Source organism: Spodoptera frugiperda, chromosome 8, assembly GCF_023101765.2.
Source record: "Spodoptera frugiperda isolate SF20-4 chromosome 8, AGI-APGP_CSIRO_Sfru_2.0, whole genome shotgun sequence".
Classification (NCBI taxonomy): domain Eukaryota; kingdom Metazoa; phylum Arthropoda; class Insecta; order Lepidoptera; family Noctuidae; genus Spodoptera; species Spodoptera frugiperda.
In genome coordinates, this window is record NC_064219.1 from 5,245,904 (window position 1) to 5,258,950 (window position 13,047).

At 40.4% G+C, this 13,047-nt stretch overlaps 2 protein-coding genes across 3 annotated transcripts; one reads left to right on the forward strand and one right to left on the reverse strand.

The window, feature by feature from the left end:
- Window positions 1-1,854: 1,854 nt before the first annotated feature.
- Window positions 1,855-4,531, reverse strand: LOC118275588 (homeobox protein MSX-2-like). The gene is made up of 3 exons (XM_050695654.1): window positions 4,525-4,531; window positions 3,136-3,401; window positions 1,855-2,281 (listed from the first exon to the last, which is right to left on the reverse strand). Exons 1-3 carry the CDS (start codon window positions 4,529-4,531, stop codon window positions 1,976-1,978), a joined length of 579 nt encoding a protein of 192 aa, XP_050551611.1. The 3' UTR covers window positions 1,855-1,975.
- A 1,776-nt stretch (window positions 4,532-6,307) lies between these two features.
- Window positions 6,308-12,729, forward strand: LOC118275587 (aldo-keto reductase family 1 member A1). Of its 2 annotated transcripts, XM_035593598.2 has the most exons (6): window positions 6,308-6,510; window positions 7,499-7,679; window positions 8,617-8,804; window positions 11,943-12,181; window positions 12,283-12,433; window positions 12,513-12,729. In XM_035593598.2, the coding sequence occupies exons 1-6, from the start codon at window positions 6,439-6,441 to the stop codon at window positions 12,654-12,656; spliced, it is 975 nt and encodes a 324-aa protein (XP_035449491.1). In that variant the 5' UTR covers window positions 6,308-6,438; the 3' UTR covers window positions 12,657-12,729. The 2 variants fall into 2 exon arrangements, with proteins under 2 accessions (XP_035449491.1, XP_035449490.1); XM_035593597.2 differs by lacking the exons at window positions 6,308-6,510; window positions 7,499-7,679; window positions 8,617-8,804; window positions 12,283-12,433; window positions 12,513-12,729 and adding an exon at window positions 8,856-11,859 and having other exon boundaries at window positions 11,943-12,092.
- Window positions 12,730-13,047: the final 318 nt, after the last annotated feature.

The following is a 13,047-nucleotide window of genomic DNA, read 5'->3' on the forward strand; positions in this document are numbered from 1 at the left end:
AGGCATTTTTCTAGACATTTCCGGTGCCTTTGATAACGCGTGGTGGCCAATGCTACTCCTTAAACTGAAGGGTCGTGGTTGCTTTAGTAACATATACAAACTATTATACACTTATTTTCTTCATGGTTCTGTAAAACTGAAACTTGGTAATTTTTCTCGGTCGAAGTCGTTGTCAATGGGATGTCCTCAGGGCTCGGTTATTGGCCCGTATCTGTGGAATTTAGGGTTTGATGACTTGCTCGCGACCCCCCTTCCTTCTGGTTGTACGTTGACTGGATATGCGGATGATGGCCTTTTGTTAATACAATCAAATACTCGAGCCGGACTAGAGAATTTAGCTAAGGACTGCCTCAGTAGGATCTCGCGATGGGGCGAACGTAATCGATTAACTTTTGCACCCCATAAAACCTATCAATTATTGCTTAAAGGAAATTTGAAATCATGGCCGTCTATTAAATTCAATAACGTTCCCGTCAAACGTAAGGAGTCGGTTTGCTATCTCGGTCTAGTCCTAGAAAAAAACTTTTCTTTTATTGAACATATTAAGACTATTAGTGAGAAAGCCAAAAACAATTTCTATGCGCTCACGCGAATTTCGAAGGCTACCTGGGGTCTCTCTTTTCTTACGCTCAGAACCATCTACGGAGCAACCTACCTGGGATGCGTGTGCTACGGGGCACCAGTGTGGGCTGATAGGGCCACAATAGGCGCGGTACGGCGAAAGCTTCTCCAAGGTCAGCGTCTAGCCTTGATCTTTCTGTGTAAGGCTTATAGGACGGTTAGCACAGAGGCCCTACCTGTGCTCGCGGGACTACTTCCAGTCGATCTTGAGGTGCAGCGACGTGCTGCCATGTACTATAATGCGAGACCTAACTTTTCCGCAAACTTTCTAGCACAACGTGATCGAAGCAAAATTGATAGATTGCTCAAGCCTTTAACGGACGTCTGGGATGAACTTCTGACTGAGTGGCAGTGTAGATGGGAATCTTCTACCAAGGGCCGCCACCTCTATCAATTCTTTCCATCCGTGCATGAGCGTCTGGAGAGGACATGGTTGGAGGTGGATCACTGTGTTGCCCAATTTCTTACTGGCCATGGCAACTTTAAAAGCAAATTGTTCTCATTTAAACTCGTTGATTCACCATGGTGCCAATGTTCGACAGCGGAGTTGCAACATGAGCAATCCGCCCATCACATACTCTGGGAGTGTGGTCTCTGGCAATCTGAGCGTGACACTATGTTGGATAATTTAATTGTTTCATCAGGTGTAGTTTATTACACGGACCTTGTGGAGTCTCGAGCAAATTTCCGTGCGTTTAGGCGTTTTTGCCATACCTATTATTGGAAGCAAGTATAACAGCTCACGCATAGGACCCATTTAGTATTAGCATTTAATATTTTAGTTTTAAGTAAAATTTCCGTGGTGCTTGGCGACTGGGCTTCTCCCAGTTGTGCAGTCTCTTTTGTGCCTTAAGGCTTAAGTCATCCTGTCTCCTGCATTAAATTCACCGAGGGAAGTGGAAACTATCGTTTTCTTTTCTTCTCCTCTAATAACATCTTCTGATTTGTTTCGTTGCGGGATCCAAGACAGTCATTCATTTCCCTGGGACGCGCCGGACTTCAGTGTTCCGGTGTTTTCATGTTTGTATCTACTGTAGATCCTGGCTTACAGGAGTTGCAGCGGTATGGGAGGTTGTGGCGGGCTTGTCCCTTAAAAAAAAATACTCAGTTATTTTCGGAACAAAGTTACTAACTCACTAAGGAATAGTTTAAGTAATGATAATATACTGAGTATGGCAGACATTAATTTTAATTACTGTTTTAATTGCACTAATCACAATAAAAATGCTAAAATAAAATCTTTATAAATTATATTCAAATTGTTCATAATCATGTCATGGGTATCACAGTTAATTTGTCAATAAATCATTATAATTATTTTTTTATTCTAATGACAAGACACTTTGTACTTTATTCAGTCTTCAATTGTTTCAATATCCAATGGCTCATCTGTTTTTTCTTCGTCTGTCGATGCGCTCCAGGACGACACGCTAAAATTACTTGCGTCTCTTTCATACTGCTGTGTTCTGTCTCTGTCGTTTGTTCCAAGAGTTATGTTGAAGGGAATGCTGGATGCGTCAGTTGATGTCCAGGAACATGGAGTTATAATGGAGACGTGAGCGGAGGTGGTAGGTGGAAGGGTCACAGACATCGGAGGTGCGATGTTGCCACATTTCTCTCTTCGCTCCCTTGCACGACGGTTTTGGAACCAAATCTTTATCTGAGAACAATAATTAGGACTTCAGTTGAGAAAAATATGAACTTGACTTGTATGACTTTAGATTAGAGAACGATACTTGTTATATTCAAATCGTTGTTACAAAATAAAATAGGTTTTCCTTATTGATATTATAGTATGTATATTGTATACCCAAGAGAAGAAAGTAGGTACCTACTCACTACGCTAAATAAATGCCTACATTTACATACAATAGCGTGTGACCGCTCTGACATAACGTCGTTCCCAAGTTTATCTGATTAATACTGACTGTAATTTAGATATTCACGATGAGAACTTGTTTTTATTCTAAAATGAATACCTAAGATCGACAAGTCAATGACCTGTTATTATCTACATATTTCATAATATTTAAGTATTTATCTGAAATTATCCATGTTCGAAAAAATATAAAAAGTTAAGTAGGCACTTTTTATATTCGTATTCGTTAGACCCTTATGACTTTACATTTGGGATACTATGATGCCTCCCTCACATGTGGATAATTTTCAATAGGACTAGACTACCTTTTTTGAGGGGGTAATATCATCCAGTGTCTTCTCCCGCCTTTAGCGAGGCGAGAGTGTCAGACTCTTACTGACTAAAAACCATCCTGTTCCTACTCCTGCTTTTCGAGCCGGAGCCCCGGTAAACCCGCTAGGTAGTCCGCAGCTCCGGATCAGACTAGACTACATATCTTCCTTACTCAGTCCGTCACCACCAGAGGTGATTCTCCTTCTCCGCAATTACCGTTACCTAATACTTTCAGTATTGGCCAGGATATCAACATCGCTAGTAAACAATTACCTACGTACTCCGGAAATCTGACAAAAGTCTGACAAATTGATTGTACTCACTCTATCGTCACGTAACTGCAAGGCTGCGGCGAGTGCACGCAAGGCCGGGGGCGCTAGGTACGGCGCGCGCGCATACGCGGCCTCGAGCGCCGCCGCCTGCGCCGCCGTGAACGGTACCCGAGCGTGCCGGCCCGACCGTCTCGCGCGACCACCGCCGCCGCTGCTCACTGCACCTGTTGCAAAAACATCCGGACTTAATTTAGGAAGTAGGTACGATTTGAGTCTTGTGTTGTGATTTGGATAACAACTAACAACTCCATCTCGCGCTGTGACGTCATACTGGCGTTACTGTCCCAAAAATCCCTGCGTGACAGAGTTGCGTGTTTTGTAAGCTAGTATTATCTTCTTTACAATTTTATTCCTCATTGATGTAGGTCATGGCCAGCTCCATACTCCTATTCAAGTAAGTAGATCAGCCTAACAATATAAAAAATTGTAGCATCTCTTTTTAGCACACTGGCCTCTGGGACTCCATAAGTTCCAGAAGTTTATGACGTAAGTTATGAGGCACAATGTTATAATGTTAGATACGTTGACTGAAGGTCCCTGAAGATGCTAATACGGTTGGTTCAATATAAGTTACGCAAATGTATTAGGGAACCGCTAATTTGTCGAATGTCGGTAATGGGTGGCATGACTTGCAACCTGCTAATAACATTATGTATCTATCTAATTAAAATTCCCACTTCACTAGTAAAACTGAATTGTTTTGCAGCAGAGAGATAACATAAAAGACTAATTAATAAGAATAAATTGAAGCGGGCTTAAACGTAAGGAACAATAATCACAACATCTATCTGTCTATTTGACTGCACGATTGGCGCAGTGTCTGGGCAACTCTTTGTATGATCCACAAATTGTTGTGACAGTGCATGTGGACTTGTATGTTTGTAAACGCACTCACGACACAGGATAAAAACGTTTTTATTTTTTAATAAATTTATATGTGTACCTAGGTACGTATAATATTAATTAAATATACCGATTCTCCCTCGTAACTCGAAACTACCTTTCAAAAACCTTGGAATATAAACAGATCTGACATTAATAAAGCTATTGTTGCAAATAATCATTATTCTCAATTCCTACTTCCTATTTTAAGAATTGCAATGTAAAAAATGGTAATTCATTCGATTGGTCTCTATTGAATAAAGGATTATCCTTTATCTTCAATTAATTGCAATCATGATTGGTGTGAAGTGATCACTTCAATGATCCAATAAAATCTGTTGTAAATACTATCTAATTAATTATAACTGTACCTACTAGCTAATCCCGAGCGATTTCACCTAGGCTCGAAACCAGTTGATCCTAGCGTGATATTTTGTAGTTTATATACCTAACTCTATCTTTTCAATTATCTCCACTTAAAAAGCACATCAATCTTACGCTGCATTTTGCCGTGAAAGACAGAAAAACAAAGAAACACACACATACACTTTCGCATACATAGGTACCTAATCTTAGTATGGATTACAAATTCTTACGTGGTAACCGTGGCGGTCTATACCGGGTGCAGCACAACCAATCTGGAACTTCCACATTTTGTGATCGTTTGCTATCACTACTCAAAATCCGCTCTATACTAAAATCAGAGCCACACTTAGCACTCGACTGTACCGGCGAATCCATGACAGCGGTCACTAGGACTACAACATTCAGAATACAACTAAAAGGTAATCCATTGTCTGCTACCCTTAAAATATACCCTCGAAAACAGCGGCGCGGGAGCGGCGCGGGAGCGGGGAGCGGTTCCAGTCAAGCGGTGACCGCCCGCGTTGCGCGTCTGCATTGTAGAGGAGGAGCTTCTTTAAGCCACGCCTAAAGATTTGAGGATGTTTTGGGATCGTTATCAGCAATCGCATCTTTGGTCCGTGGTCCCTAAGGGTTGTACGCACCAATGAGCCGACGAGTGTTGTGACGTCCATCCATTCATACGTCCCGCAAATTGAATGGTAAAGAGATACTGTTTGCACACAAAAGGATGATATTACTTTAAGGGTTTGTGGGAAAATTAATTTGTATTTCTATTATATTGCCTTTGTTGCAGATTAATCGGCTTGTAATGTGATATGTTATGTAATAGCTTATTAAAATTAAATAAAGCCTGTGAATAGGGAGCTATATCATTTCTTTTTTGGTTTACGATGAAATTGGAAACACTTGCCATGTGTTGTTATTATGATTAGAAGATTTAAATTTAATTAATATGTGAACCATGAGTTTGTAACTTTTTATTTAGGATGTGATTATTTAATGATAATTAAGCTTTCGTTAAAATGGTATCCATAGGTTTTCTCTGCTGTATATATGTCTCCTGAATATGTTAAAAAAAGGAAATACAAAACCACAGCTTACCTCATTATGTCGTAAACATTGTATTTTGTAACTATTACCGTTACAATCAAAAGAAGTGTAACAACCGGCCCTACCGTCTATTGAGAATTGAGAGCAACAATTATCTACAATTTGCGATTTACATTGTGATAAAGTGCGTTGACAGTGCGGTACGCAACCGCTCAAGTACCACATTATATTATTGTCAAACATTGAATCGTAACAGAATTGTATAATGCAATAAATTATCTGCCACTTGTAAACATTACTATAGGATCTGTTAAAGATATACTGCTTTGATAACAATGTTATTAAACGCAGATGTGAGCTAATCTTGTTTTAAAATCGATGTACGAAACAAGATGTACCTAATAGTTGTCTATTACATTTACTGATTGTTTTTAAATTAAGTTTAACAATAAAAATAGCCAAAGAATAAGAAACTAAAGTAAAAAACGACTCTATTCAAAAAGAGCAAAGCATTTTGCCTACTTGAATGATCGTGCTACAAACACAAGGACCGGTGTTTTGACCTAAACAAATAACCTTTTAATTAAATTAGATGAACATTTACTACTACTAACCATCCATATTATGCACAGGAAAGTACCTAGTAATTATTATAATGAGAAGCATACTTAAGTAAAAAAGCGTGTGAATGAGTTTTAAATGAAACGTAAAAATAACAATGTTGAAATGCACGCCCTGCTTCACAGAGGAAGCAAAAATGAATACAAAGTGAGCCAGCGTTAAGTTTACTGTTTACCGGACGAGAGCCTACTCTGTGGTAAACCGGTACCGGCGCATGCGACGCTATGAGGTAATCAAGGTTGTTTGCCACCCAAACCACGACGCCGGCTCCGCTCACTCGCATTGTGAGTTCACTCTCTGCGGTATCAACACAACAAGATAAACAAACAAACATTTCCAATATTCACAAACTTGTACTTAAACTCAGTTACAATTATGTCCATACCTGACTACTTTCAACTGGAGGGCGGTGACCGCATGCCGCGAATTGGATTCGGCACTTGGCAAGTAAGTTTGAAATGAAATATGAATTAAATATATTGTTACTTATTTATTTTGGTCAAAAACAACGCATAGTTAGACAACTTAATATATTTGGTGCTGCCTTCTGCCAAAGGGTCACAAACCACAAAATATAAGCAATAAATAAATGAAATACAATTTTGATATCTCAATACGTATCTATAAATTATGTTCATGGTCAATTTATGAGATACCGGGTATTTGTTCCTAGGTAAAAAAACGCCGCTGTAGCAAAAACACAGGTGTATATGTCGATCGTTGCGATTATAATATCTCTGTATCCTCTATTTCTTTATCGGAATCTTCAAGTTTTTCATTCCGACTCTCTTTATTCTTAGATTTAAGATATTTTTTATACTTTCTCTTTTTAATAAAATTTAAGTACTTTTTGAATATATTCCATTTGTTACGACGTAGTTGTGTACTTGAGGAGCGTATGACGCAGGGCACCTCGCTGTACTCTTGGAAATACATGGTATGAGAATCACATGAGCACTTGTTGCTACAAAACGATATCGACTCGCTGCCGTCGAAGTCTCCGCTGGAGTGCGACAGCCCCCTCGACGTGGAGGCACGACAAGGGCTAGTTTCCTTAGTCCACTTTTCTGGAACTTGTTCAGTGTTTAAACATAGTTCTGAAGGTTTAGAAGTCATAACAGAAAGTCTACTAATGTCACTGTGGTCATATCCACCAAACGTTGATTAGCCATTTGGTGGCACGGTTAGTTTACACATTCTTAGTTGGGAACGGACAATTTGGCCAAAACTTGTATCGAAAACCAGTTTTCGGAATAAGAAGAATTGAAAGTAAATTTTGACAAACCTTAAAATGTCAATGAACCTTGACAGTAGTTGATAAGAAAAATGAGGAAGCGACGCGCGACTGGAAAAGAGACCGATAGTAAAGTAACTATTCATGCACGATAGAGCTAGGTAAAATAGGTAGATACTTAAACATACAGAATCTTCGCAGGCCGCTGACGATGTTTTGGAGAAATCAGTGGAGGCTGCTCTGGAAGCAGGGTACCGGCACTTCGATACAGCACGAGCCTATGAGAACGAGGCAGCGCTAGGGCGTGCCTTGAACCGCTGGATCAAGGGCGATCCCGAGCGGAGAAAGCAGTTGTTCGTTGTAACCAAGTTACCGCCTGGAGGTAAGCAAATATATCATCATCATCATCATACAGCCAGCCCATAACAACTCTTGACAGTCTACTCTACTGGACTTTGAGCCAGATGAGCCTCCTCTATACGACAAAGGTTTGCCATAATCACCATGCTTGGCTAGCAGATTGGAGATCGGCGTTTAAAATAGTCATTTTTAGGGTTCCGTAGCCAAATGGCAAAAAACGGAACCCTTATACATTCGTCATGTCTGTCTGTCCGTCCGTCCGTATGTCACAGCCACTTATTTCCGAAACTGTTGGGCCTATATAGTTGAAACTTTGTGTTTCAACGTAAAACCAAGTTATTTTATAACTTTTATATTATGTCATCTATTTGCTGTTACGGAACCCTTCATGGGCGAGTCCGACTCGCACTTGGCCGGTTTTTTTACTAGAAAGGGCTCCTGTCCCATCCCTGTCACATATTTAGTGCCTTAGTAAAGATTTAAAATTTTAAATACATCCAACACGACTTGGTTTGTAACTGGGTATAATACTTTATATTTGTATGTCTACAAAGCAGTAAAGTAGTATTTATTAAAAAAAATCTCATAAGAACAACAAAACGGCTGAGTAATTCTGCACCTCGATAGTTAATAAAATCAATTAACATTCCTACTAAAATTGGCGCCGGCAATAGTTTTCATGGTCATTATACCTGAGTAGGTCTATCTCGTGAAATAAAGCCTATTATTTATTTTCGTCAACTAGTCAAATTCAACATATTTTTTTTATGTATTACCATTAGCAATTTTGTTGTTTTTAAACATAAACAAGTTTCCCTTAACCGCATAAGTGTAGTGCAAATGGCATATTTTTAGTAACGTTACATTGACACCGAAGTAGGCATGTAAAAATAAACGGAAAAAAGGGAAGACTGAAAAATTACATTACATAACAATTAACCGGTTATACCTTTGCACAGGAAACAGCCCAGAACGAGCACAGGAGTACTTTGATGCGTCACTCCGGGACCTCAATCTTGATTACGTGGACCTGTACCTTATCCACACTCCCTTCGCGTTCGAGCATGTCCCCGGAGACTTACATCCCAAGAACCCAGATGGCAGCATGAAGGTCGATCACTCTACCAACCTGCTTGAATTATGGAAGGTAAAAGACCTATTTATAAGTAACCTCAAAACATCAAACTGACTGCAACATTATTTTGTGACAACTTTTTGCCACATCCAATGCCAACACCACGTCAACTCATCATGGCCTTCACTTGAAAGAAACAGTTACACCGTTTAGATAAATTTAATGAGTATACCTACATCGAAATTAATATTTTATTTATTTGTGTTTTTCATTCTAAGCGAATTTGCACAGCAAACGGCAATCATGGGGGTTTCGTACACAGACAATGACACCACATGTCCTAACAAAGAAGGACATGGTGAAAACGTAAACGAAGTTAAAATGAGTTCAATATACCGTAGCAATGAAATATATAAGGACTGCAGCTATCAACTTCCTTCCATTCATTTATTCAAGACCAAGAAAAGGAACCCGTTGTCCAATCCCAAACTCGAAGCGCAAATAAACAGAGAATTTGCTGAGTGTAAACAAAGTTTCAATTCACAAAACTATTGGTCAAAGGTTTATCATTCACCCATCACAGATAGACAGTGCAAGGTAAAGCAAGTTGAACAAAATACTAGTAGCAAGCAGTCATCCGACATCCAGCTCGATACTAATCACTTGGAAAGCCTCCAAAATGACACAAATATCCAAGCCTGCCGCAGCGTTCCTACTGAAAATATAGCCACCTCCATGACTTCGTTTGTCAAGTCGAAACAATCAGTAAAGGCGCGCGTGAAGGGATGGTACAAAATGACTTTCCCGAGAATGTTGTGCCCGTGCTGCACCGGCGGTGACGACGGCCCGGCCCCCTACTGCGCGCACAGTGCCGCCGGCTCTTATGAGAGCATAGACTTGAAGCTCTCCAACAATGCGCTACACTCTTTAGACTTGGACGCATCTCTTATGAGCATCATACATATGCATAGAAGCTTGAAACTGAAGAGAACATCTAAAGATTATGCAAAAATAATAAGTGCTGTACTCAATAATACCTATAAAAATGCCATTGATTTGATAAGCTCGAGAAAACAGTAATTATGAAGTTTTAATTAAAATGGACAAGGAAAGGATTTATTACTTACGTCATAGAAGTAAAAATCAGGATGACAGCTGAAGGATTTATTTTGTCAAAAATGACATCATATCCACAATATCAAGTGCTACGTTTTTGTATTTTGAATTGAAAGTATTGCTGAATCATTATGTAAAATTCATCTCAGCTATGGTTGGTCTGTAAGAAGTTGAGAGATACCATTAAACACCAAGCAACTTGAGTATCACCATAAAGTGGCTACATTTTAGGGATGCTGTCGCCCATCTATCAGTAAGTCATTGCGGATTTAGGGCACATCTGCATACCCCTTTGAAGAATCGAAGCCGAGAGTCACAGTTCTTTGAGTCAACCGTATCACCAAAATGCCTACGTAGCAGGCGAAACGTTTTCTTAATGAATCGTTGCAAAGAGTAGAAACGTACGTGGCGCTGTTGCTTCTAAAAAGGGGTCACTATTTACAGTTCACTGTGGCCATGTGTGGCTGTGGTGGTAGAAAGAGGAGGAAGAAGAGTCTAATTCTTAGGGCAAAGAAACTGTTCAGAAAATTCAAAACAGATTGCACAAATAAATTCCAAAATAAAACATGCCAGCGAAAACGGTCTGCACCACCCAGTTCGCAACGAACACCTGTTATACGTATACCGCGAGAACGCAATAGTCCACGCAGGCCTATTAGTCCGCAGGGTTCAAATGTGCGACGACCGAATGTGGCACAACCAAGTGTGGCGAATGTGCCTCAATCAAATACGCCTCAATCAAATACGCCGGATGTGCCTCAATCAGATGTGCCTCAAACAAATACGCCTGAAGTGCCTCAATCAAACACGCCGAATGCGCCTCAACCAAATACGCCGAATGAGCCTAAACCAAATGTGCCTTGAGCAAATATACCAAATATCCCACGAGGAAACGAACCGAACATGTCACGAGAAAATGTGCCAAATATGTCACAAGGAAATGTGCCGAATATGCCACAAGGAAATGTGCCGAATATGCCACAAGGAAATGTGCCGAATATGCCACAAGGAAATGTGCCGAATGTACCATATGTATCTCGGGAAAACATGCCAAATGCGCCAGAACAAAATGGGTCAAATGTACAAAATGTGCCTAGAAACATAAAGCGAAGAATGTATAGAAATACGTCTGACAATGGAATCGACGTGATGCAAACTAATGTTTGTTATTACACTAAAACCGGTTCAAACATATCCAGGTATAAAATGAACTCTAATGACGTTATTCGAACAGGCAATTTCATAAAAAATCAAGGGAAGTGTGAACCATCGCTGCAATGTATTTATTTACACGAAGATCATCCACTGCACACACCCAGTGACCACAAGAAACTGTATATCCCTCAAAAAACACGGACCTTTGGCCAATGCTATGCTGCTCCTTTAAAACGACAATCTATACAAAAAACTAAACAATCTAAAGGCATATTCACCGTGTTGTTTTTCTGTTGTTTAGGAGACAAAAGTCAAGGAGCTAACCTACCTAGCACTACGGTCCCGCGCTCGCTGAATGATGTACACGTAATAAACTCCTTTAACTGTGACTCGTACGACTTCGGATGCCAGTATAGTCTGAAATCTACACACAGTCTCGAAATTATCTCTCAGATATTGACCAGATCGTACTCCAACATGTCGTCAACTGAAAGCGATTACAGTGCCAAGTGGCGGGACCGCTTCCGTAAGAATAAGAAAACTCGCAATGATTTATTTGTAATGATGTACGCATTAGCACGAAAAGTTAAAGATAAAAAATCTAAATTTCCGATAAGGAAAAAAAAGAACAACGTAGTTGTACTGAGGGTGCCGAAACAATTCAGCAATGCTTCAAACTCCGGAACCTTATCAAAAACACACAATAGCGAGAAACTGGAAAAACCTTTAACGATTAGAGATGAATCTTCGCATGAACAAATAAGTTACAACTGTGTCAGTTCACGCAATAAAATATGGGGGCCAGGAGAAGTTCTTCTAAAAAAACTCTAAACCAATTAATTAAGTCTGTTAATCGGTGAGCAAGAGCTTCAACGTCTTTGATGTCTCGTCCTAAATGTAAATATACCTGGTGGTATATTGTGAAGTTATTGCTTTCAGACATTGCTGAAATTAAAGGAGTCTGGCCGCGTTCGCCACGTCGGGGTGTCCAACCTGAACGCGGAGCAGCTGGCGCGCGTGTGCAGCGTGGAGCGGCCCGCGTGTCTGCAGGTGGAAGTGCACGCTCTGTGCCAGCAACAGCCGCTGCTCGCCGCTGCCAACAAGCTCGGTGTGCCCATAGTAGCCTACTCACCCCTTGGATCTAAAGCACTAGCTGACGCTTTAGCTGCTAAAACAGGGTACGTTCTTAATCAACCTTTGACCATAACCCTGATCGAGTTCGATACACTAGTACAGTGGTACACTATCGCAGCTTTCATTAAATCTTGTATCTCCACAGACGAGAGTATCCTGACCTTCTGCAGTTGCCGACGGTAACGCGCATTGCGCAGGTGCACGGGCGCACTCCCGCGCAAATTTTACTGCGATTTACCCTTCAACGGGGCCTCGCCGCCATTCCCAAAAGCACTAACCCTACCCGCATCAAACAGGTACCTGTAGTTCCTTAAGATTATGTAATCTACTCTAATTAAGTTATACAATACAACAATATCTTTTTCTGCTCCCCAGAACATCTCATTGTGGGACTTTGAATTAAGTGAATCAGAATTGAGTGAGTTGGCCGCACTAGACAGAGGAGAGGACGGACGCATCTGTGATTTCGCGTTCTTCCCTGGAGTCGAAAAACATCCTGAGTTCCCATTCAAAAAATAAATTATCTTTTAGTTGTAACTCTAACTAATCATACTGGAATATAGAATCCTAATAAATATCAAGTCTCAAAAGATGCGTATGTATTATGTTTTACCACATCCATATTCACGATGGACTTCATACTACTACTCATATTAGTAGAATATGTTTTGCGCCTACGTTGGTACGGACACGTTTTACGGAAACTATATGGGAAGCGGTGACAAGAAAGGCAGGCCTAAGAAGTGCTGACTTATTGTCCTGACCGGTGGTATGTGTGGAAACGGTCTCACTACAAAATATACATATGAAAGACCGCGCAAAGTGAAGAGAAAGAAGCAGCAGACACCGGGCCCCGAAACGAAGCAACCGGGATAACGGTAAAATGATGGTGATGTTGAGTATGATTAGT

Excerpts from the sequence above, each read along its gene's own strand:
- LOC118275587 (XM_035593597.2), top strand. The coding sequence starts at position 10,752 with ATGTCACGAGAAAATGTGCCAAATATGTCACAAGGAAATGTGCCGAAT.
- LOC118275588 (XM_050695654.1), bottom strand. Across the intron at positions 2,282-3,135 it reads TGCAGTTACGTGACGATAGA|ATAAAGATTTGGTTCCAAAA; the intron begins GTGAGTACAATC and ends TATTGTTCTCAG.